We start from the raw sequence: 26,840 nt of genomic DNA, 5'->3' as shown, positions 1-26,840 counted from the left end.
ACTTCTTTGGTAAACCACGGTTCCCTCGCTCGACCCCTTCCTCCCTGCCTGACTGGTACGTACTTATCAAGAACATGCAATAGCTGTTCCTTGAACAAGCTCCACATATCCAGTGTGCCCAACCCTTGCAGCCTACTTCTCCAACCAACACATCCTAAGTCATGTCTAATGGCATCATAATTGCCCTTCCCCCAGCTATAACTCTTGCCCTGCGGGGTATACTTATCCCTTTCCATCACTAACGTAAAGGTCACCGAATTGTGGTCACTGTTTCCAAAGTGCTCACCTACCTCCAGATCTAACACCTGGCCTGGTTCATTACCCAAAACCAAATCCAATGTGGCCTCGCCTCTTGTTGGCCTGTCAACATATTGTGTCAGGAAACCCTCCTGCACACATTGTACAAAGAACGACCCATCTAATGTACTCGAACTATATCTTTTCCAGTCAATATTTGGAAAGTTAAAGTCTCCCATAACAACTACCCTGTTACTTTCGCTCTTTTCCAGAATCATCTTCGCCATCCTTTCCTCTACATCCCTAGAACTATTAGGTGGCCTATAGAAAACTCCCAACAGGGTGACCTCTCCTTTCCTGTTTCTAACCTCAGCCCATACTACCTCAGAGGAAGAGTCCCCATCTAGCATCCTTTCCGCCACCGTAATACTGTCCTTGACTAGCAGCGCCACACCTCCCCCTCTTTTGCCCCCTTCTCTGAGCTTACTAAAACACCTAAACCCCGGAACCTGCAACAACCATTCCTGTCCCTGCTCTATCCATGTCTCTGAAATGGCCACAACGTCGAAGTCCCAGGTACCACCCCATGCTGCCAGTTCCCCTACCTTATTTCGTATACTCCTGGCATTGAAGTAGACACACTTCAAACCACCTACCTGAACACTGGCACCCTCCTGCGAAGTCAAATCTGTGCTCCTGACCTCTATACTCTCAATCTCCCGTACCCCAAAACTACAATCCAGGTTCCCATGCCCCTGCTGAATTAGTTTAAACCCCCCCAAAGAGCACTAACAAATCTCCCCCCCAGGATATTGGTGCCCCTCAGGTTCAGATGTAGACCATCCTGTCTATAGAGGTCCCACCTTCCCCAGAAAGAGCCCCAGTTATCCAGAAATCTGAATCCCTCCCGCCTGCACCATCCCTTGCAATCTATTCTGCCACTTGTTCCCGACTCCACTTGGTCTATTTTGGGCACTTTATCAAAGGCCTTTTGAAAATCCATATAAATTACATCGAAAGCACGACCATTGTCTACTCTCTCTCTTGCTTCCTCCAAAAAATTCTGTAATGTTAGTCAAGCAAGTTTTGCCCTTTTAGAACATAGAACATAGATTTTACAGTGCAGAAGGAGGCCATTCGGCCCATGGAGTCTGCACAGGCTCTTGGAAAGAGCACCCTAACCAAGGTCAACACCTCCACCCTATCCCCATAACCCAGTAACCCCACCCAACACTAAGGGCAATTTTGGACACTAAGGGCAATTTATCATGGCCAATCCACCTAACCCGCACATCTTTGGACTGTGGGAGGAAACCGGAGCACCCGGAGGAAACCCACGCACACAGGGGGAGGATGTGCAGACTCTGCACAGTGACCCAAGCCGGAATCGAACCTGGGACCCTGGAGCTGTGAAGCATTTGTGCTATCCACAATGCTACCGTGCTGCCTATATTATCTGTTTGTTTCATTTATTAGATGCAATTCAGAAGAAATTAACAAAGATAATTCTTTAAAATTCGGTGGTATGTCGTGCCTCACAGGATTTTACTTATCCTTGCTGGAAAAAATAAATTGAAAGAAAATGTTTCCCTAAAGCCCCTGAATCTGCAAAGTTTAATGGTAATCACCGCTTATTTTAGCGAGGCCTTGAAGAGCAACACTTACTTCGGTAAATGTTCTTATTTTCATTTCAAAACAGGCTGAAGATTCTGAGTCTTAGCAATGACTCCGGATGAGCCGCGCTCATTAGCTGGTGATCCTGTAAGACAATGGACGTGTGGTCAGAGAGAGGAAAGGATAATTTTGTGGGACCTCAAGAATTCAAAACCGGTCATCTGGGTGAAGGGGCGTGGATCCTCACCTCTTTGGCACATGCTCTCTCCTCAGGCAACCCCGCGATCTCCAGGGCCCGTTCCTCACAGGGGGTGAGGACTCCGATCTCTGGGACTCCTTTCACTCTTTCCCTTTTATTATGGGCTATCTTCTTCTGCGGGCACGAAGAGAGGATATTGTGAGTTGCACGCTTTTTGGGTCAGTGGGGTCTATAGCAGTTGGCATGTTGGGCATCACACCTGGACATGAAGAGATTGTACGGGTGGGTGCCAGGTGGTTCTGAGGAACAAGCACCAAGATCGGTGTGGGGAGGGTGAGAGGTGTCAGGATTTCTGGGGAGGGGGGCTTTAGGAATTTGAGGTGAGGCAGGCGGACCTGATGCCAGGAGAGAAGTGGTAACTTACTCTTGCTGCCTGTTGGAGGTCATTCATCTTCTTCCTACACTGGACGGCGGTCCTCCTAGTCATGCTGCCCCCACTGACAGAAGCTGCCACTGCCTTCCAGATAGCATTGCTGACCCTGCTGCTTGTTCTCCGACAGCTTCAGGGTAAATGGGCCTCTCATCAATGGCGTTAAGAAGCCTGGTCAGGTCGGCATCGCCAAAGTGAGGAGCAGGTCTGCGGGCTGCCATGCTGTGTGTTGACTGGGAATGAGTGGTGAGGGAGCGTTTAAAAGCAAGCCAGGAATGCCGAGATTCACGGAAAAGGCTCATTTTTAGCACTAAGTTCCATTGAATGTAGGTCGCAGTCTTGCCAACACGGCCAACGCGAAACACCCTCACAAACGCGCCCAAAAGTGGACTTTAACATTTGACACCTGAATTGCGCCCCAAGTCAATCAGTATGTGAAAGAAAAAATTGGTTCTGGTAAAATCTTTTGATGGATATTTTTTTAATTGCTTGCCTGAATCTCTTGAAAGTTTTCAATGTCATAATTATTAATCATTCTGTGATAACTTGAAAATGAATCAACAGTGTGACGTGCTTACAGTTACTTGGACAGGTGCTGACAGTGCAAACATATTACCTATTAAAGGAGTAAATACTTCATGAAATTGATATTATACGATATTAAAGAAGTACCCTGGACAGAATTCAAGTCAGTAATCTAATTTCTCCCTTCACTTGAGTCTTATGTGCCACTCTTGGTTTCTGATACTGCACAAAATCAGTGATGATAGTTCTGTCTTGCAGTCACTGTGAAGGGTTGATGTAAGCACCCATCAGTCTAGTTTTCAAGATGACTGGCTGTCACTTTGATAGTTGGAAACAAGACAGCAATCATGGCATTTAACAAAAACATTCCTCAGTCCTTTTATGGGATTTTCATGGATCTGTGCGCACAGGTGAACAACTGATGCACATATGGATGAATATTTAAATTCAGGTAGATTTTTAAAATTCTGAAATTTAATTTATTAGTATGTGAAAAGTTTTTATTAAGGAACAATGGGGTAAAATTCAACGGGGTAAAATTCAACGGGGTAAAATTCAAGCCAGGTGCAATATGAGCTATATGGATTGAGCTACTTGATGTACCTTTCAGGTTGCCACAGTTGAATTTGAACCACAATTTATCTGCTATAAATAAACAAATAGCTTCTGACTTCATAAAGTATGTTTTGTTGTTTGACGCAGATTTTTACTTGATTAGTAATTTGCTGTCAACCTTATTTACTGGTAGTGTCTGTTAAAAAATTATGGACAGTATGCTTGCCAACTTCATCTGAGTTCAAGCTCCCAACTGCATTTTGTGTGGTAATCAATGAAGATTTGCTGTGTGTGTGTGTGTGTGGTGTGTGCGTGTGTCTCTTGGATTCTTGTAGGCGTGGTGGATTTACAATGAATCACACACTATGCCAAGGCACAGGGCCCCCATCAACAGGGCAGTTGAAACACATGAGAGACTAAATCACACAGAATGTTGGCTTGATGAACTGAATCGTTTTTTTTCTCACACTGGAATTTCTTAATTTCTTACGTTCTTGTGGATTGTGCGTTTCTTAATACGTACAGTAAGAAGTTTTACAACACCAGGTTAAAGTCCAACAAGTTTATTTTGAATCATTAGCTTTCGGAGCACTGCTCCTTCCTCAGGTGAATGAAGAGGTGGGTTCCAGAAACATATATCTAGACAAAGTCAATGATACAATTCAAAGTATCGTATTGCATCATGACTTTGTCTATGTAGGGGAAGGGGAAAGCAAAGGGGCGGAGGAAAGGAGGAATAAGATATGGGGGGTAAATATATATGAAGAAAGACAAAGAAGTAAATAGTACAAGTCAGTTAAAATTAAATGGGATGAAAACAAAGGGGTCGATGTGGGGCAGAGCTAATCATCTGAAGTTGTTGAATCGATGTTGAGACCATCAAATTCGATGTTGAGAACCAGATTCAACAGAGTTTACCCTCAGATTTTAGTTTCTCTGCTATTTGGCCTTTCACACCTTTTGTTTTCTCGGGGGACTGCTATTAGCACTTTTCCCCTTGGATTCTGTGGCTATTAGCACTCTTTTCCCTTGGTTTCTGTAGCTATGACTCATCTTTCGTTCTCTCCCTCCACAGTATAAATATTTCCCATGTCTATGTCTTTTAGCTTTGACAAAAGGTCATCTGGACTCAACGTCAGCTCTTTTCTCTCCCTATAGATGCTGCCAGACTTGCTGAGATTTTCCAGCATTTTCTGTTAGATATCTACCAAATTCTTGCATTCATCACATGACAGATGGAATATAACGTGGAAATGTGAAATTTTATATGAAAGTTCTCTATTTTGGTTGGAATAAACAGAATAAACAAAATACAGAGTATTACTTAAATTATGCTGGATTGGGAAGTGTTGATGTCCAAAGCACTGTAAACTAACATGCAGGTGACTCAAGTAATTAAGAAGGCAAATGTCATGATGCCTTAACTGCAACAGGACTTGAGTACAGGAGTAAAGATGTTTTGCTGCCGTTGTATACAGCTAGAGTATTGTATGCAGTTCTGGAATCCACATTATAAGAGGTATGTGATAGCACGGGAAAGGGGTACAGAGGAGATTTACCAGGATGTTTCCTGAGCTGGAGAGTTTTAGCTATGAAGAGAGATTGGATAGACTGGGGTTGTAAGATTGGAAGGACTGGGGTTGTTTTCCTTGGAGCAGAAGAGCTTGGGGCGGGGGCGGGGGGGGGGGGGGGGGTGCATGATCAAGATGTATGAAATTATGAGATTTAAGGTAAGGGGCAGGAGGTTTAGAGAGGATGTGAGGAAAAGTGTTTTCACCATGAGGGTGATGGGAGTCTGGAACTCACTTTCTGCAAGGGTGTTGGATGCAGAGACCCACACAACATTTAAGAAGCAATTAGATGTGCACCTTTGATGTCAAGGAATACAAGTGCTGGAAAATGGGATTAGAATAGTTAGGTGGTTGTTTTTGACCAGTGCACATGTGATAGGCCGAATGGCCGTTTCTATGTTGTAGTTCTCTATGTCTCCATGAGCATTGGTTAGACTACACTTGGAGTACTGAGTACAGTTTTGGTCACCCTTACCTAAGGAAGGGTACACTTACCATAGGGAGAGTGTAACAAAGGGTCACTGGACTGATCCCTGGGAAGGTACAATTATCCTGTGAGGAGAGATTGAGGTGATAGGCCTGTATTCTCTAGAGTTCAGAAGAATGAGAGGTGGTTTCTTTGAAGCGTACAACATTCTCACAGGGCTCAACAGGGTAGATGCAAGAAGGATTTTTCCCCAGACCAGAGGGTCTAAAACCAAGGAACACCATCTCAGAATAAAAGAGAGGCCATTTTGGACTGCGATGAGGAGGAATTCTTCAGAGGGTGGTGAATCTTTGGATTTCATTACTCGAGAGGGCTGTGGAGGCTCAGGTTTAATATGTTCAAGATAGAGATTGGTAGATTTCCAGTTATTAAAGGGATTTAGAAGTAATGGAGGAAAATGGCTTTGAGGTAGAAGATCAGCCCTGAACTAGTTGAATGCAGAGCAGGTTTGGGGGAGCGAATGATTGATTCCTGCTCTTACTTCCTGTGTTCCTATGATTCAAACTCTCAGTTACTACAGGGGCAGCAGGGTAGCATGGTGGTTAGCATAAATGCTTCACAGCTCCAGGGTCCCAGGTTCGATTCCTGGCTGGGTCACTGTCTGTGCGGAGTCTGCACGTCCTCCCCGTGTGTGCGTGGGTTTCCTCCGTGTGCTCCGGTTTCCTCCCACAGTCCAAAGATGTGCGGGTTAGGTGGATTGGCCATGGTAAATTGCCCGTAGTGTCCTAAAATGTAAGGTTAAGGGGGGTTGTTGGGTTACGGGTATAGGGTGGATACGTGGGTTTGAGTAGGGTGACCTCTGCTCGGCACAACATCGAGGGCCGAAGGGCCTGTTCTGTGCTGTACTGTTCTATGTTCTAACTTTAAGAATAATTCCACAAGATTTCATGTTTTAAACAAAATTTCTGTTCTACAAGAAACAAAGTAGGTTGTGATTTAATATTTTTGTAAATACTTTGATTTTAAATACAAAAATCTTGACAGACCAAATTACTTTTCTACTTTTAATTCCACCCAATAGTTACTCTGTACTTTACAGAATGTTGAGGGCTCCTTCACTTCTCCTAGACCAAACCATGGTGTGACACATCTCTCAGGAATTCACTTTTACTCTCCTCTGTGTTCTTGCTATTCTCCATCAAGCTAGGTGACTTTCCATACCGCCTTAAGCACCTCATGATAGTGGACACCTCAGCTTATGCATGGCCACACCATACTCTTGCTCGTGACTCGAAAATCAGAAATCACTCTGATTTCCAAAATACCTTTTCTTCTTGTACAGCACCTAGCAGATTTCTCACTGCTTTTCAAAGCTGTTACCAGTTTCCAACAGCAACTGCCTATGTGAAAACGCCCAGGTTAAACTCATATCCAAGGAAAAGACCTCCCAGCAATCTATCCCCATGGCAACATGGTACCCCCCAGATAAAGATTCAAACTCATTATCTCCTGTTCCCAAACTTTCCCTTAGTACTGGGAAACCATAAAAATTATTTAAATCTTTTATGATGACACTGTATTTATATATTCATCTCCACAAGTCTCAGAAAAGACTCACCCATTGTTAAGTATTTTACCACTTCCAACACTGACCTTGTTAAATAAAAACAGGCCATCCTTTTTTGCAATTGCTTTAAGTTTTATTACCAGCCTTCAGAAACCAGTGGCGGAATTCTCTGACCACCGCTGAGCGGAGAATCGGCGTCATTGGAGTCGGTGTGGCGCCGGTCGGGGTATGCGCCGATTCTCTGGCCCGGATGGGCCAAGCAGCCTTCATCAAAAAGCCGAGTCCCACCGGCACCATTCTAACATCCTCTGAGCCGGCGGGACCTCGGCACTGGAGGGGGGGGGGGGTTCCAGGGTTCCGACTCTGGTGGGGGGGCCTCCTTAGTGGCCGATTGGCGGCCGGCCTCTCACCCCCCAGCGTCTTTCCTCCACGCCGGCTCCTGTAGTCTTGCGCCATTTGGCGCAGTGCGGGGAAGAAGGCCACTGCGCATGCGCTAGTTAGCACCGGCCCAACTGCGCATGCGCGGACCCCGAGGCACCGGGTTCAGGCCGGGATCGGCAGCTGGAGCGGCAAGGGCAGCTCCAGCGGCGTGCTACCCCACTGTGGGCCACAGAATGGAGTCCCGGAATGGGTGCCGACGCCGGAGTAAAACACTCCCATTTTTACGTTGGCGTTGGCGTTGGCACTTAGCCGACCGATGGGAGAATCCCGCCTTGGGTGCTTCCATTATTTTATATTTTACATTTCAATCCTGAACCTGCAAGTCTTATTCCTACAACATCTGGGATCAAGAAATTAGACATGTTTGCAAAATTATTTTTAAGGATCTTGAACACCGTGGTAAAATTGCATTTCAGTCTTGTATTGAACATAGAACATACAGTGCAGAAGGAGGCCATTCGGCCCATCAAGTCTGCACCGACCCACTTAAGCCCTCACCTCCGCCCTATATCCTTAACCCAATAACTCCTTCTAACCTTTTTGGTCACTATGGGCAATTTATCATGGCCAATCCGCCTAACCTGCACGTCTTTGGACTGTGGGAGGAAACCGGAGCACCCGGAGGAAACCCACGCAGACACGGGGAGAAGGTGCACACTCCGCACAGACAGTGACCAGCGGGGAATCGAACCTGGGACCCTGGCGCTGTGAAGTCACAGTGGTATTCACTTGTGCTACCGTGCTGCCCGTGCTGTCTCTTTGGCTAGCATTTCCAAAGGGAATGTTCCAATCAGCTGCTGTAACTTTGCAAGAGTGATGAAAACTTTGAAAAAACTGTGTAGATGGCACTTCATTGGAGTTTTTGTTGAGGTTCCAGTGGATGATTCGGAGAACCCAGTTTCTGTGTAATGCCAAGTGTCAGATGGAAAGCACTTTCATGTACCTTTTCCAGAATCATAATGACTAGAAATGCATGCAGTGCTCCAAATGAGGGCACATAGTCTGAATATCACACTAATGATTATTTTCTGTACATCTCGAGATTATATTTGTATTATTTATAACCACTGACATTTGCTGTGTAATTGGTTGTACTAATCAGTTCATTGAACCCTCCAAAGCTTTTGATTTGCTATATCCTGTAGATTTACACCATTAAATTTATAGCCTGAGCATTCAATCTCCTTCCCTCATCGCACCAAGATGTAATTTTCTACCTTTCACATCGATTTCACAATCTCTTAAATCATTTTGGTCCCTGATCAACCTATTCCTGATTGCTTTTAACTCTCTTTCTCTCTCTTCTCCCCCCCCCCACCTTTCCATTTTCCTTTCCAAATGGCTATCTATTTTGCTTTTCCCTTTCTCCTTTTAAGTATTTGTTCCTTCACTCTCCCCTCATCATTCCCACAGAGTCACTCCTGGGTTCTCCCTTTTGACACCTTCCCTCTCTATTCCCTTTCCCATTGACTTTCACATTCCTCTTCCATCTCACCTTTGTACTTCTACTATTTCTGAGATGACCATGACTATACTTCGGTGGGAATTCCTGTTTCGCAAGAATTTCGACCGACAATCTGCAGTAGTTGTAATCATTTCAAACCACATCAGCAGTAGGGCAGAAGTGGTGCTGAAGAGAGAATTGCCTGGTCCACTTTGTCCACATACGACTGCTTCCCAAAAATGCTGACTGTCAAATGTGCAGAATATGTGAGCTTGACGTAATCTAAATCCACAAAATAGTCAACACTGCAAAATTCAATCTGGGAATATCAACATATCACATCTCTTGAATGTATCATCTTATCTGCTCTTTTTCACAGAATAATACTGTTTGGAAGCCGGACTCTTGCCAAGATTGCAGCTGCCACAGTGATATTGTCCTCTGCCAGGTTACCCAGTGTCAGAATCCTCAGTGTGATTTTCAGACGGTAATTATGTAGTTATATTATATTGACAGTACCTTTTGACATGGATGGTGAGTAATGAGAATCTAGTTCGAGGATGTTTGTTAGTGGATGGTGTTTTGCATGCTTATAAGATCATGCATTACATTATTTAAAATGTATTTTGAACCTGAATAATTGTGTTTCGTTTACAATAATTTATGCATTTTGACAAATTTGCCTTCAAGGAAAATGGAGCAGGAGCCACTTCATTCTTCACATAACAGGTTATCTGTGGTTATGGCAGGGTCACTTTGTTACTAGAACTTTGGACGCCAGTGCTGTTTTAGTTGCATCCTGGACACATATTGGAAGAAATGGATGTGAAATGTGCCACCAGAGATCTGCATGGGAAGCCAGTTGGGATACTGGTACTGAAGATTCACCAATTAGGGTAGTGCCTGCAATTTTAAGGAGAGCCCAATGAAGATCCGGGTCAGATAGGTTATTCTTTCATCCTTTAAAAATTTTTTTTTTTTAGAGTATCCAATTCATTTTTCTAATTAAGGGGCAATTTAGCGTGGCCAATCCACCTACGTTGCACATCTTTGGGTTGTGGGGGCGAAACCCACGCAAACACGGAGAATGTGCAAACTCCACATGGACAAGTGACCCAGAGCCGGGATCGAACCTGGGCCCTCGGCGCTGTGAGGCAACAGGGCTAACCCACTGCGCCACCGTGCTGCCCATTCTTTCATCCTTAAGCTAATGCAGAGAGAAGATTATTTTTTGGTGTCCAAATCCCTGAATGGTAGGAAGGCAGGAGGGAGCTAAATAATTTCCCAGTTTGGGAATGCTACCACCAGCATCTCCTCCCCCACCATACACACTCCATCTTCCAACCACCACTTACTGTCAGGCGCCATGTTTATAACTGAGGGGAGTCTCACCTGTCTCAGGCCTGATGCAAGTAGCCATTATAATCCGGAAGGAAAACTGGCATTGTGACCGCAATTTGGAGCAGAGTAGCAGATGACAATCCAGGCCAGAATCTTGTCAGTCATGGTTATTGCAGAGATAGCCATAGAATTATTTTTCAACTTGAACTGCTTGTTTAACATGGATGAAACAAATGCAGTATTCGTGCCATTACCATTCAGTCACCTGCATGGAGCTCCCTGTGTGTAAAGTGAAAACCCATGTTGGCGAGAAACTAACATTCATTCAGCAGAACAAAGCTGCCAAATAAATGAACTGAAACAGTGCCTTGAGGCGAAATAAGAAACAACATGTCACCACCCATGTTAACACACACAAGAAAAATATAGAATTGAGATCTTCATGGGTGGTATTGAGAATAAGGCATAGTTGATAGGTATACATTTTATGTTTAAAATGAAACCTGAAAATGAAGTGCCTGTGCACTTCAAATTTAATATTATAAATTATTAGAACCATATTAATTCATCCATTCAGAACAATGCTGGAGCTCTTGTGGCAATGAGAGTGGTGTCTCTGCCTCTGAGCCAGAAGATCCAGGTTTGAGACCCATGCCAGGAAATTATGACTACTAAAGGTACATTCATAATGCGGCCAAACAGGTTGATTCTCAACCTGCAAATCTTTCCAAAACATGTTTGGCAGGCAGTAAGACAGGGAGGGTCTCCTGATCAGCTGTGTTTGATGAGGAATGGCACCCTTCAAGCTATCGGTCTGACTTCAGTCTAGCGACCTGCTCCAGGAAAAATTAGCTCCAGAAAAAGATGAAGCAGAGACATAAGCGTATTTTGCGCTTGCCTCGTGCGACTTGAGACACAGGAAGTCTTCCAAGTCTCAAACAATGGCAACAGTCCCCCATGGTTGAATCTGATTATTTCTTAAGCAAATCCTGTTTTTTTAAATTTCATCCACTGCTCTCCCTGCAGTTTATTCCAAGTGTTACTTAGTCTCTGCATGAAGAAGAAACTCCCGATATTAGCCACAGATTTACCTTTTACTACTTTGAACTTAAGTCCACTTGCAACCTGTCACTGTTTATTTCCATATACTATTCTAGATTACCCCTTCCATATCAGTTTCTATTTTACATACCTCAGTAACATTTCAGAATAACTAAAACTAGAAAGAAATTATAGTAATGGGACACCAATGGATAAGAAGCAGTAAACGGTTTATTTACAGGTGGAAATTGTTTACAAGCTGCATCCATATACATTACATTACTGGACAAGGGCACCAATTCCTCTCCCAGTCCAGACCTAATCTGTGGGTTTTAAAGGCCCTATGGCAGCTGAAATTAGGTTCACTTTGTCCTCATTGGCAAGGGCATCACGTGACCTATGAGGTTTGCCGAGGCCTTGGTTGGGGAGGTCTCGTGATACGCGATGTTTGCCACAACGGTAATGCTGCACAGATTTCTGTTCTTTGTGTACAATACTGATTTGGATATTGAACTAGACAACAGAGACATACAGATTTGTAAATGGTGCCTCAATGGAAATTGGAGTAAATAATTTTAAGGGCAAAATGTTACTTTGAAATTGTTGGAAGCTATTGATGGCACCAATTTGAAATGATGTCGCCCAAAACCCTCTTATTTGTATGAACCTCTAAATGTGCAGGCCACCTGTATTTACAGGCATCCTTCATGTGAGTTCACAGCATGCTGAAAACTATTGTGATGCTTCTGTGTTGTACCAGCCCAGTGTCTCAGCACTACTTCAAGAGCCTGATTACTGGGTGACAAAGGATACCCACCATTATGATTAGGTTGTGGTGCCTTAATGATAAATAAGGTCCCCAGTGTTGAAGAGAAACCCAATAATGAAGCGCACATGCAGATACAATTCAGAATTGAGCTAATTGTTGGGGTGCCTTTAGGATGCGGACTGGAAATATGCTGGGAATGGGCGGCACTGTGGTGCAGTGGTTAGCACTCCTGCCTCACAGCGCAGAGAACCCGGGTTCGATCCCTGCCCCGGGCCACTGTCCGTGTGGAGTTTGCACATTCTCCCTGTGTCTGCATGGGTTTCAACACCACAACCCAAAGTTGAGCAAGGTAGGTGGCTTGGCCACACTAAATTCCCCCTTAATTGGAAAAAGTAAAAAAAAGATTATTTTAGACGTAAATATGTTAGAAATGCCAGAGAGCCCAATGATGACAATGCTGATGATCTAGCTCAGTGACAGCAGGAGCCAGACCTTGCCTTGCCCCAAAGTGCATTCATGGAATAAGTTGTGGTTGAGTGACCCGTAAATAATTCAGAATGCTACATGCAGAAGGAGAGAAGAGTATCTTGTTTCACTTGAGCGACATTCTATTTTAATCATCAAATTTGTGGCAGCTGGTGGGAGATTAAAAAATACACAGAAATATGAAATAAATAAAGGTGTACACAAAGGCTCCCACACCTCTATTCTCTATTGCCTGGCCAAAGACGAAGCCAATGGTTGCAATTGTTTCTTCATGTGATGATAAATGTTGAACTTGTGCACTTTCTCTCTTAATGGTTTGATAGTTTCTGGCATTCCTACATTTAATTGGTTGCTGCAGGTTCCAGATCTTGTAATCACAATCTGTTTGGTTTCTGGAAATGGATGGTAGCAATGCAAGATGGAAGGGAGCAAGGGCCTAGGAAGAGAACTTCAATGTGCTAGAATGTGAGTGAATGACATGAGTGCTGACAAGTAACTTTGTTGCTTGGAAAAAGAACAATGTTACATATCATACCCCAAAGGAAAAGGGCACTGGTTGACTATTGTGCCAGAGAGTATCTGCTATTCTTTAGGCTGTCCGCTTGATTATCTGACAACACTTATTATATGCTAGCTCTGAGTTAACTTCATCTGACACTATAAGGGGTTCACTCACAGCTATAGTTATCTCTTTCCACACTGCTCATGTGTCTCCAACAATGGCACCCCTTCATTCTCTAATTTGAGATGAATGCATTTCCACATCAGCCTCAGATAAATTAAATGTTCACCTTTTCCCTCCGATGTCGGAGCCATTTAATTACCCCAGTTAAGAAACACTCATTCCTTCAGTGGCATGCAGACTTTTAAATTACAATGTTGTATTCCTGTTCTGCCATCTTCCTCAATTGGTGTCAAGTGACAAAGAATTTTAGATGGCAGCAGAGCTGGTTTTCAGTGCTGTCGTCAGATTGATTTCGTATATTGGTGTCAAACCAGTACAAGGAGATCAAAAAATCATGCTGAAGCCAATTTCTTTCAACATTGTATAGTGCAGGTTTTGTAATTTATTGCCGTGAACTGGCCACACAGTGGTGGACTTGTAACCATCCCATCCGTGTAAAGAAGCTCAACCAACTGCCTCGTGACACAATACACATTTGAATGGAAAGAATATGTAATTGTGAAACTTGATTGACACACTTTTACATGGCCAGCATTATGTTTTGCTGAAATCCTGGTGAAAAAAATTGGAAAATATATATTGCTTTGCATACCATATTCTTTGTTTATTAGGAATAGAAAATTTTACCGAGAATGAGTAATAAAAGCAGTAATTTATAATTTACATGTATTAATAAAAGAAACAGCTTAAAAGTTGTTGCTGAAGATATCAGAGCTGTTAAACAACTGTCGCCTTTTAATTATAAAATATATTCTTGGAATAGCAGTCTACCGTAGATGTATGTATAATATTGACAACTCATGTTTTGTTCTTCTCATTATAAGGGTGAAGTTTTCAAAATAAGTCCAAACGATTGCTGCCCTGAATGTGTCTTGAGGACCCATAACTTCTGTGACTATGAAGGACAGGTTCATGGGGTAAGTAGCCTCTCGTATCGCAATGTATTTATGGTAAAGCATACATCAAGTTGAACAGAACTTATTTGAAATGTACACTTAATGTTAACGTATACTATTTAATATTGTATTTGTATCTGCTCATAACTTCTTGCCAACAAATAGAAACAATCTGTTGCTGTTTACCATGACTATTCCCAATCTCGAATACTGTTTCTACCCATGTCAGCTTTCATGTAACAATACTGTAACTTCTCTAGACTCGCTTCAGAACTGTAACTGATGCCTTGCATATTGGTATAGCATTGTTATAAGATTCATCAATAACAGCAACTTGTATTAATTTGAGGCATTACAACATGATAGGTGAGCATAATTTGTTGCATGTTACGACCTGGGCAGCACAATATTGATCTTTATGTGGTGTGAAGGGTCGGAGGCTAATCAGGAGAGCATTGAAATAATCCAATCTGGAGATGACGAAGATGGATGTGGGTCACAGCAGCATTTGGGTTAAGGCGGGGGTTGAGCCAGGAAATATAACAATGAGAATATGTGGTCAGAAACACATGACCACTACCATCTAGAAGAACAAGAGCAGAAGATACCTGGGAACCCTACTACCTGGAGGTTCGTCTCCAAGTCGCTCACCAACCCGACTTGGAAATATATCGCCGTTCCTTTACTGTTGTTCACCACCACCTTCTGAAGGGCAAGTAGGGGTGCACAATAAATAATAATAATAATCGCTTATTGTCACAAGTAGGCTTCAATGAAGTTACTCTGAAAAGCCTCTGGCCGAACCAGCAATGCCCACATCCCGTAAATGAATTAATAAAAACTCAGCTCAGGATCAAGTAGTTTGTCAAGTTTGCAAACAATTTGATGGTCGTTGAGGGTGCTGGAATTGATGGCAGGGCCCAAAGTTGGAGTAAATTAATTTTGTCAAGACTGAATGTCAGGTAATTATTTGAATAACTAGTTGCAACGGGGAGATTGAGTAAGATTATGTTTCTATACATCAGGAAGCTCTGCTTATGTCTGAATGATGTCAAGGGGCAGTATGAAGTGTTACAACACCCTGGGCTAGGGCTTGGTCGATTCCAGCCCCCCTTGATCCAGAGTGGCAACACAATTGAATTAACAAATAATTCTTAGAAAAATACCCAAAGTCTTTTGGCCCCTGGCTGCCCAATAATTACAGTCACCAGGTTTGTAAATTTAAACACAATTGACTTTTTATTAGTAATAAGAACAATAATGAAATATGCAAAAAATACAACTGGTTAACTATCAACTAATTCCTAATTCCCCACTTTAACTTGCCCCCACCCTATATATAAATACTAAGGATGAATGTCAAAATATAGGAGTATTTGTTTCAGATGGTTATTTCTAGCACCTTTCTTCTCTTCAAACTTTGCTTTCAGTTTGAAGATTTCACTGTGGATTCATTCAGCTCTCTGCAGTTTCAAAAATACAGCAGCTTGTCTGGAGAAAACATGAGGGTTTGGTGGGGGAGTAAGAGTCTCCTCTAAGCATCCAGGATTCAAACATTGCTTTCCTTAGGTCTGTGGAAATCTTCCCACTTAGTCAGCATCCAATCACCACCTGTTACCTGGCAGAATCCAACCTTTGGACCAATCCATTGGCCACCAGCCAACCAACCAATCCGAGTCCCATCCCGGGGGTCTGAGTTCTGCTGCCCAAAGCTTGCAGAGTGTACTTTGCTGTTACTTTTTGAATTTCTCATTCCCTCTGCTGCTTAACGTAAAGATACATGTCCATTAAGCATCATGCATCAAAAATGATAACTGTAAAAATAATGAAAGGGGAAATAAGGGAATCAACGGGAAGCACCCTTATCGAAGATTCTACCGGATTTACACTACCCCTTTTCAGTCACTTCAATTTTTTTTTTCAATGGGTTTAAAATTAAAGAAATATTTGCATTTATGGAGCACTTTTTATCACATCAGGATGCCTCAAATCGCTTTGCAGCCAATTTAAGTAGTTTTGAGGTGCATTCATTGTTTAAATGTAGGAAACACAGAAGCAAGGGGAGGCGGTGGCATAGTGGTATTGTCACTGGACTAGTAATCAAGAGACCCAGGATAATGATCTGGAGACCCGGTTTCGAATCCCACCACTGCAGGTTATGGAATTTAAACTCAATACGATATCAGGAATTAAAAGTCTAATGGTGACCATGAAACCATTGTCGATTGTCGGGAAAACCCATCTGGCTCACTAATGTCCTTTAGACAAGGACATCTGCTGTCCTTACCAGGTGTGGCCCACATGTGACTCCAGACCCACAGCAATGTGGTTGACTCTTAACTGCCCCTCAATTAGGGATTGACAATAAATGCTGGCACAGCCTGCGATGCCCATTCCCATGAACAAATTTTAAAAAAAAAATTGCCCACAGGCAAGAGCCCACAAATAGCAATGCAATTATGACCATAAAAATATTTTCGTAGGAGCAGCAAAGTGGCGCAGTGGGTTAGCCCTGCGGTCTCACGGCGCCGAGGTCCCAGGTTCGATCCCGGCTCTGGGTCACTGTCCGTGTGGAGTTTGCACATTCTGCCTGTGTTTGCGTGGGTTTCGCCCCCACAATCCAAAAGATGTGCAGGCTAGGTGGATTGGACACGCTAAATTGCCCCTTAATTGGGAAAAATGAATTGGGTACTATAAAAGAAAAAAAAAATGTTTCCATGATATTGGTCGAGCGATAATCATTTCTCTTCTATGAAATAGTGCCATGTAATCTTTTATACCCACCTGCGAGAGCTAATGGTGTCTTGTTTAACATCTTACCCAAAAGGTGACTTCACTGACAGTGCAGAATTCCCTCAGTACTGCACTGGAGCCTCTTTTGCGTGCACTCCATTTTTCACAAGATGCACTTTTCAGCCAATTCCATCTGGTGGGTACCGGATTCTGGGTGCAGTCCTTTAAAGGCTCTTGGGCTGACCTGGATTTGTTAAAAGTGTGATCTTTCCCTTAATTGCTGAGAATATGGCAGTGTCAGCAATGGTGAAGTCTGGCAGGTTAATTCTGACACTTTCTTGAGATCAAAATGCTGTGGTCTTTCAACCCCAAGTTCAGAAGTTATATGTTTAAATGAAATAACTGTTTTGAAGAAAGTTTATAAACCTGAAATGATAACGTGCTTTCCTATTCCACAGATGCTGCCTGACCTGATTATTTCCAGAATTTCTGATTTTATTTATGATAATAAGAAGCCCTACCTCATATATGTAATAGCTTAATAAAAGGCAAGCAGAAACATCTGATAAACAGAACATATACCATAGTTAATAGTGAATGTTGCCAATGGGTGTATTGCAAGATGTAAATCCCAATAAGGAGTTACACAACAGCATAATTCCTTACAATGTAATTATTTTTTTTAGGGGAGGCGGTTGCATTGTGGTATTTTCACTGGACTTGTAATCCAGGGTCATGATCTGGGGATCCGGGCCCATGACAGATGGTTAAATAATGGTGACTGTCATAAAAAGGACCATCCTTACCTGATCTGACCTACATGTGACTCCATCAACAGTAAATGCCCTTTGAAGTGGCCTAGCTAGCAACTCCTTTCAGGGGCAATTCAGGATGCGCAGCAAATGCTGGCACAGCCAGTGACACCCACATCCCATGAATGAATAAAAAAATACCTGATCTGTCACATGTTAGCGCATTTCCATCTTTGATTTATTTGCGGTCATGTTTGAAACAGGAATTCTGTGCCATTGCTTTCATAACATTGTGGCATTGTAAGTTTTTCCACAATGCATTGGTGCCACATGTATTACAGTGAGTATTAAGGAAACAGAAATTACTGTTTTGGGTTTTAAATTTAAAAAAAAGTAAGACTTTGATGACAGGATCATGAAAGTATTAAAATGACGATCGAAGAGTTGATTGCTGGAATATGGATATCAAGAGCTCCACTGCACTAGAAAACACAGAACGTCAACAGGAACTCAGAAGTTAAATGGACAAACATCAGCAAGTGTAATTTTAAATGAATGGATACAAGGTATTTATTGTAATTTAGAGTTAATATGATTCCTGCTTTTTCTTTTTGTAGCATGAGACAGAGTGGATGACCACAACGTGTACTGTGTGCACCTGTATCAACAAGAAAGTTGAATGTGGCTCAAAATATTGTCCTCCCATTTACTGTGGGAGAGGGGAAATTATGTACACTCCAGATGGAGAATGCTGTCCAAAATGTGTCAAGACTGGAGGTAAGCCAACAGATTTTACCGCTTACTTTGTGCTTCTGTATTGGTCAGCTAACTGTCACAGAGAAACAACAAACATTTACAGTACAGAGGTAGGCCATTTTGCCCATCGTGCCTGAGCCATTTTGTCATGTTTGTTTCACCATTTACTTTTTTATGAGTTCTTAAATCACGTGTAAAAGTGAAGTATTATATGTGAAGGATGGGTGCATGGAAGGTTTTCAAAAGAATAAAAAACTTTAGATCCTTTCTGTGATATTTTCCTTGTGTGCTTCCTTTGTGTGCTTTAGGAGACAGCTTGTCTGATTGCATTTCTTTCCTCAGAGTGTGATGGTTGCCAATTCAAACCTCACTCAGAACTTGAGCATACAATCTAGACTGACACTTCAGTGCAGTACTGAAAGATTGCCATATTGTTCAAGGTACCACCTTTTGGAGGTGATAATAAACAGAGGCCCTGTGTATCTGTCCAGATGGACATAAAAGATCCCACGGTACTACGTAAAGGACATGGAGGTTCACCAACTCTCATAGCAAGCATTCATTTCTCAATTAACACCATGAAAAACAGATTAATTGGCCATTCAACTCATCGGTTGTGTGTGAGACCTTGCTGTGTGAAAATTAGCTTCTGAATTTATGTGCATCACATGAGTGACCATTTAATTCATTGACTGTGGATCTTCATTGGGAGGTCGTAAGCAAATGAGATGTTATTTAAATGGAAGTCTGGTTTTAATTCCTTTCAGATGGAAATGTGATCATGTGCGGGCAAAGGGCTACAGCAAATTTCACACATTGTTTTTCATGTTGCTCATTTGTTTGTATCAATTGCCTTTATGAATAGAGTCATGCTTATTTGATGGAAGAATGTACAGAGATGGTGAAGACTGGAACTTGGCTGGGTGTTCAAAGTGTGTCTGTAATAATGGTGAAGTGCAGTGCTACGTTGCAGAGTGCCAACCAGTAGACTGTAAAAAGGTAAGTGTTCTTAAGTAATGAATACGTGTTAATAATGAAAAGTAGTTGGTAATCAGCCGTCCTGGAATAAATTTTCAATTTCAAGCTGCTCATTTCTCTCATGTAGCCAATTTCCTGTCCTCCGACAGTTGATGAGCTGCAGTATGATGTCCATTTGACATCTGCAGCACACCAGCGGCTTTTGAATGAGGCCTCACCCTGAAAATGATTGGGTTCTCAATGATGGCTTTGGGAAGACGGTGGGTGGAATTTTCACCTCCTATTTGAGAAACCGGAGTCGGGGCAGTTCCTGACTTTGCCAATCTGAACCCATCACCTATTTGCATTCTCACCATAATTTTGTCTCCTAGAAATGTGGGTTGGCAAAGTTCAGGTCTGCCACCTCCCTTGATAAGCCTGTGACTGCAACAGAGGTATGCAGGTTCAGATGCGAGCTGGTTGGAAGGCCGATCTTAGTTTTCTGGGACATTGGCCCAGTTCTCCACATCGTTCTAATGTCCCCAAATCCACTCCACTCAACCTCATGTGGTCTCATATATCCTATGTTCCCTCCATGTCCTCGTATATCCTCCATAGCCACTCACCCAGTATCCACTCCGTATAGACCTCAGGTGCCATGTAATAACAATAGAAGACTTTAAAATGGACTTTTAAAAATTAAAGCTTTTATAATTTAATAAAACTGTCAGCCAAACATGCAGCCATTCGTACTGCACAGCAAAACAATTTCACCTTGATTGAAAAAGTTAAATCCCTTAAGTGGTCATTAATTTGTGAAAACGAACAAAGATTCATTCTGAAACCATATCAACGACAGACCGTTTTATTGAATGCTCCTAAAACTGTCAGTCAAACTATACTGCAAATTTCCTGAACAACAAAGTGCATCATTAGCTTTCAAAACTCTTAGATAAGTATTCATAATGGGCTCAGCCATCATTAAAGAAACCATTCCAGACAATGGAGTCTATTGAAACGAAAAGAGAATATATTTTTCCCCATTTCAAAAGAAGTCTGTTAATCAAAGGAGCAAAGCTGGTGGTTGTTTTGATTTCCTAAGCTAAAGCACTCTGGACGTTTACATCCCCGCTCAGATCATGTTGGGAGGATTCCCAAGCACCATTTTATACAGTTTTGAATGCATAATACCACCTTTTCCAACGGGAAAATGTATTTACTGCAGCTTGACATTTGCACAATGCTGGTCCTGTAATGGTCAATGTACCTTTTCAGGACAGAAGGCTATGATTAATCATTGTAGTAAAAATAACTCTAATGTGAAAGACAGCATCTAATAATGACATTGAAGTTGGCAAACCATTTTACCATTACCTGCTAAATGTTCCCAACTCATCAGTGGGTTTCCTCCAAGGTTCCTGAACTCTCTTGCTAGCGGGTGTGGTGATCTTTGTGAGGGGTTTCCAGGATGGAAGACGTAGTGATCACAAAGATACACAGAACTCTTTTGAAGAACTAAACTTATTTTATTAACACTACTAAATTTGCGTTTGACATTATTCTGAATAGCAAACATACATTTAAGAATTAAACTACACTCACGAACACTATCTCTATCTATTAACTATAACTATTATATCCTGTCTAGCTCTGCAACATACTATGAATCTTGTCTTCTTCAGCTCCAAATCTAATCTCCTCCCCAGGTCCAAGGGCCAGTGCAATATATGGTACTGTCCCTTAGCTACCTCTAGTGGCTAGGCTTAACATAGCTTTACCTATTCACATGTTGTACATTTGTATAATGCCACAGCGGGTTTCCCAGAGACTTGTAAAATTGCTGGACCCGAAGAAAATACGGTGGGACATTAAATAACTAATTTCCCGTGGCACGTCAGTGGCGACTTAGATGTTGCAGGATGTCACAATATGAACCTACCCCAAACCTTTTCCTGCCATTGGGGAATTTTATGGGTCTCTTTTTTAAAAATAAATTTAGAGTACCCAATTATTTTTTTCCTATTAAGGAGCAATTTAGTATGGTCAATCCACCTAACCTGCACATCTTTGGGTTGTGGGGGTGAAATCCATGCAGACATGGGGAGAATGTGCAAACACCAAACGGACAGTGACCCAGAACCTGGGTCCTCAGCGCCGTAGTCCCAGTGCTAACCACTGCACCACATGCCGCCCTTGTGGGGCCCTTTTTGAGGGGAGCATTCCCCCCCCCCCGGGCATGTCTCCTCCAGCAACTTTGCACATATTTCAGGCAGAAGTCAAAGATCACTGTCTTATTCTGAACTAGCTCCATCCTATCTTGTTCTGCATCTTCTGTTCACAGTTTAAATTGCCGAATCACTGAATTGCTTCCAAACTCTGCTAAATTGTGGTCTCTGAAGTCTTGATGTTTACAAGGTAATTAGTGGCGAGAAACTGCATTAAATTATAGTGTGTATTGTGTCTACTTGTTTTTAATCGGAAAAGGAATTGACAGGATGGAGTAAGCCAGGTTATATGAAAATGACTTTACAAAGGCTCTAATTGGAACAGGCCATTGAAAGATTTAATTATATACAGCAGATTTAAATAGGCAATCGAAGAAGATTAGATTGGCTTGAAATTTGGAAAACCTACAGCAAGAAAAGTGTTAATCATGCTCACTTGAAATCCTCAGTATAGTTTGTCTGATTTTAAAATGCAGCTGCTAATTTTTGGATTGGATTTGTTTATTGCCCAGTTGTATCGAGGTACAGTGGAAAGTATTTTTCTGCGAGCAGCTCAACAGATCATTAAGTACATGAAAAGAAGAGGATGTAAAATGAAATACAAAATAGGGCAACACAACGTACACAATGTAACTACATAAGCACCGGCATCGGGTGAAGCATATAGGGGTGCAGTGTTAATGAGGTCAGTCCATAAGAGGGTCGTTTAGGAGTCTGGTAACAGCGGGGAAGAAGCTGTTTTTGAGTCTATTCCTGCGTGTTCTCAGACTTCTGTATCTCCTGCCCGATGGAAGAAGTTGGAAAAGTGAGTAAGCCGGGTGGGAGGGATCTTTGATTATGCAGCCCGCTTTCCCCAGGCAGTGGGAGGTGGAGATGGAGTCAATGGATGGGAGGCAGGTTTGCGTGATGCACTAGACTGTGTTCACGACTCTCTGAAGTTTCTTGTGGTCCTGGGCCGAGCAGTTGCCATACCAGGCTGTGATGCAGCCAGATAGGATGCTTTCTATGGTGCATCTGTAAAAGTTGGTAAGGGTTAATGTGGACATGCTGAATTTCCTTAGTTTCCTGAGGAAGTTGTGCTTTCTTGGTGGTAGCGTCGATGTGGGTGGACCAAGACAGATTTTTGGAGATGTGCACCCCTAGGAATTTGAAACTTTTAACCATCTCCACCTCGGCCCCGTTGATGCGGACAGGGGTGTGTGCAGTACTTTGCTTCCTGAAGTCAATGACCAGCTCTTTAGTTTTGCTGGCATTGAGGGAGAGATTGTCGTCGCTGCACCACTCCATCAGGTTCTCTATCTCCCTCTGTGTGATTTTCTTTCTCTCATTAGGTTTATGACAAATTTGAAAATATCTTTGCAAAGTATTTTACATTCTTAATATCTAATGCATTGACAATATTATCAGAGGGCCTTTGAAAATTGAACAGATTACACTGCTAACCTGCAGAGAGACGTCACAGAAGTGTTTTGCACGATGGTGGATGAGGAGTGGATGTTGAATAGCAGAGCAAGAGATGCCTTTAGGAAGTTTTTAAAGATTAGGGCAGAAGTGACGAGGTGTTTGGTTAATGAAGTGAAATGAAAATCGCTTATGTCACGAGTAGGCTTCAATGAAGTTACTGTGAAAAGCCCCTAGTCGCCACATTCCGGCGCCTGTCCGGGGAGGCTGGTACGGGAATGCATGGAGTTCCTGGGAATGAGGCCTAGTCACTCAAATAACAGCAACCAAAAGTGGAGCGTGAGAGTAGGAACAAGAATTAGGCACACTGGGACATACAGTTGGTGTGTCAGAACTGGAGGAAATTATGGGCGCAATTCTCTGGCCTTGTTGCTCCCTCACTCGAGCAAAATGACGCCAGTGAATAGCGGGAGAAGCCGAAAATGAGAACTGTATCAACTGGCAAAACGCTTGTGATGCAACTGGCCCTCTCCCATAGGCAAAATCGGGTTCTCGTCGTAGTGAGGCGAGAAACCAATTATCATCGCTTGAGCCCTATTTCCATACAACTAACGGGAGCCACCCCATATAAAATGGTCTCCCGTGATTCATCGGCTTCCCCAACAAGTGGTCACACTGGCACTGATAAGTACTCCTTTTGAAAGATGCGAATCTGGTGGAAGGGCTTCTGCGGGGAGCCAAGGAGGTGAGTAGCCATCTTTGCTCACAGGCAACGAGCCTGGTGGCGCCGGGCTTGCCATGCCCAGTGTTGGCGGGGGTTGGGGACCCTCGGGTAGGTGGGGGTTGCAACCACTCGTGGCACCAGCATGCCAACCTGAATCGTGTGTACCCGTCACAGGGCCAATCCTAGCCCCTACCTGTCTGCCCTACCGACCACACATAACCCTCACTGAGGCCTCTGACCGTGTGGCTGAAGGCTATTGCTGATAGGGAATTGGCAATCATGGTTAAGTGAGCACTTCACACAAACCAAGTGGATTCCCTTGGGTGGGCTGGCCATGTAGCATGTAATAATAATAATAATCTTTATCAGTGTCAAAAGTAGACTTCCATTAACACTGCAATGAAGTTACTGTGAAAATTCCCAAGTTTCCACACTATGACGCCTGTTCGGATACACTGAGGGAAAATTCAGACTGTCCAATTAACCAAAGAAGTACGTCTTTCTGGACTTGTGGGAGGAAACCGGAGCATCCAGGCAAAAGCACGAAGACATCGGAAGAGCGTGCAGACTCCGCACAGACAGTGACCCAAGCTTGGAATCGAACTTGGGTCCCTGGCGCTGTGAAACAACTGTGCTAACCACTCTGCGATCTGGGAGTCCTTGCTCAGCATCCCAATCACACCTTGAAGCATGGACACTGTGCTTGACCACTGTGGGAGGCAACACCACACACACAGCAGCCTACATCCGAACACCCAGGGGATGGGATACTGCTCCAGGGACATATCCACGGCTGGAGGGAAGAGGAGATAGTTGGAGAGATGGACTGAGGGTTCAGAGGTCGGCCTGCATTGCGGAAGAAAGTGACATAGGCGTCATACTGGTTGTGGCCAAGGATGTTTATTGTGTTTTACAATTCCCCAGTCTGCCAATAATGCTGATCCACACCCCCTCACCCACGACCTAGCCCCCTCCTCCCCGGTTCTACCGCTACATCTAGGTGTGTCTTGGATGTACATCTGTGGTGGAAGCAGCCAGCTGCTCACCTTGTCCCGTGGACTTTGATGCCCCTGGTAGGTGTCCTCTGAGGCCGGAGTGCCCCGGCGCACTCAGCAGCGCATGCACCGCCGTGCCGCCGTGTGCCGTGCTGACTGTGATAGGCGGCCTCATCTGATGGCTGGAACTTCAGGGAGCTGATAGCCACCATCCGCACTCCATGGAATGGGTTTGGAATGGCACAGTGCCTCCTCCTCCTGCTCGGTGCCCAGAGGGCCCTGGGGTTGGGACGGAGGGGCAGCTGGTTCGAGCGCCAGCTGCCCCAGACTCATCTGGCTCTGCCAGCCCTGGCGGCTTCCCAATGCCTGCAAAATCGTGTCGACGCCCTAGGCGACGCTCCTCCGTAATTGGACCATGATTTGCAGCGACCACCTGCGACTGGGACTAGCTCCGCAGCGCCTTGACCTTTCCCATCTGAGAGCGAGACATGACCTATAGCACCTCATCAAGGTCAGCTTGATGCTGCGTAACATCCCCCAGTGCGTCGGACATTCTGCCAAGACCCTCAGCCATGGCCGTCACCGACCGTGTGACGCCTTGGACACCTTCACTAATGGTTCTGATGCCGTACACCAGGCTCTCCTCTGCAGTCGCCACCCGAGCAGTGTTGGTCTCAGTGCCACGCATTGCCGCAGACACCTCCTGCGCCAGTAGGCTCTGGGACTCCTCCAATCAGCTGTGGACCTGCTGGAGTGTCGCTGACATCTCCCTCTGAATGTCCTGACCGCTCCCTATCATCTCCATCAGCTCCGGGTAACCCACCGCCAGATGGTGGGACCCAGCTGGGTCCTGGGATACAGCAGACTTCCGACAGCTGTCTCACCTGGGCGTTGCTGCCTCCACCTGATGTGCATCAGTACCTGTGTGGTACTCACCAGATTATGCCCCAGAAGCCTGTCCATTAATGAGGTGCATGTATCTGCGCTGGTGGAGGGTGGAGATGACAGCTGTGACGCCCCGATCTAGTCTTCCTCGGAGCTCCACGCCGAGGTGGTCTCCTGGGAGGCTGGAGAGGGGGCCACCAGGATGCGCCGTCTGCTGGGGGACCCGCGAGAGAATGGACATGTGGTCAGTGGGAGGGATGGGTCAGTCAGTAAGGCAATACCAACTCGGGTTTGACAGGTCCTCCAGGGTGGAGGCAAGTCATTCCTAACCTCTGCGGAGTCCGCCAACCTCTGCATGGGTGACTGCCCTGTTTGCCACCTCAGCCACTTCCAAGGCCCACTCCACAAGGGAGGTGAGGATTCACAAGCCTGGAACCCCGCTGCCAGTCTGGGCCCTCCCCGCCGATTAGGGAAGAGTTTTTCCTGAGGAGACAGAGGGCATCGTTAGCCACATGAGTGGTTCACAGTCGTGGGAGAGGGGTGTGAAGGAAGGCTTGAGGGGGGGGGGGGGTTGAAGGGAGAGGGGGGTGCGTGTGGATGTTCACATGGGGGAGGAAAGTTCTTCTTGGGGAAGGGGGTTCGGCGTTGGCTCGTGCTGCCTATTGACCTTTTTTCAGCACTGGAGGCCAGTCCTCCTGGTCATACTCCCCGAGCTTCCAGCCGTCGTCACCTCGTCCCAGACAGCACTGGCTGCCCTATGGCTGACCTTCTGGGACCCTTGGAGGAACAGGATCATCTCTCCTGGCCTCCTCTGCATCTAGGATCTAGGTGCCTCCCCAGGTCTGCATCCCCGAATCATTGTTGCGGGCTGGCTGGGGTTGGCTGAGCAACCAGTTTATGTTTGCTCCCGCATTTGGAAATCTCTCCGGAGAATCATGCCCTATGGAAATAGGGAGAAGCAATACCAAGGAATGATTTGCAGAAGAGAACCAGAAACTTGACTTTGTGCTAATGGAGACGAACAAGGACTTGAATGACAGTTTATGGACTTTGTTGTCTAAACCTGAGCATTTAGCATGGCTTGTATTTTCTATAGAGTAAAGGTAAAAAGGCCCAGAAGAAGATGAGTACAGAGGTCTAGCCTTGCGTTAGTAAAAGCTTAGGTAAGGTTTCAGTGGCAGAGG

General features: G+C 44.2%; 1 protein-coding gene across 1 annotated transcript in view; it reads left to right on the top strand.

Moving 5' to 3' along the window:
- fras1 (Fraser extracellular matrix complex subunit 1) overlaps nt 1–26,840 on the top strand; it is a 601,677-nt gene that overhangs the window by 196,076 nt on the left and 378,761 nt on the right. Inside the window, exons 3-6 of the mRNA XM_038791813.1 lie at nt 9,390–9,497; nt 14,157–14,249; nt 18,331–18,490; nt 19,335–19,468. Of these exons, the coding sequence (XP_038647741.1) occupies nt 9,390–9,497; nt 14,157–14,249; nt 18,331–18,490; nt 19,335–19,468 (495 nt within the window). The remainder of the gene's footprint in view (nt 1–9,389; nt 9,498–14,156; nt 14,250–18,330; nt 18,491–19,334; nt 19,469–26,840) is intronic.

The sequence above is a fragment of the Scyliorhinus canicula genome, chromosome 3 (genome assembly GCF_902713615.1).
Source record: "Scyliorhinus canicula chromosome 3, sScyCan1.1, whole genome shotgun sequence".
Lineage (NCBI taxonomy): Eukaryota > Metazoa > Chordata > Chondrichthyes > Carcharhiniformes > Scyliorhinidae > Scyliorhinus > Scyliorhinus canicula.
This window is presented reverse-complemented; position numbering and strand designations above follow the sequence as displayed.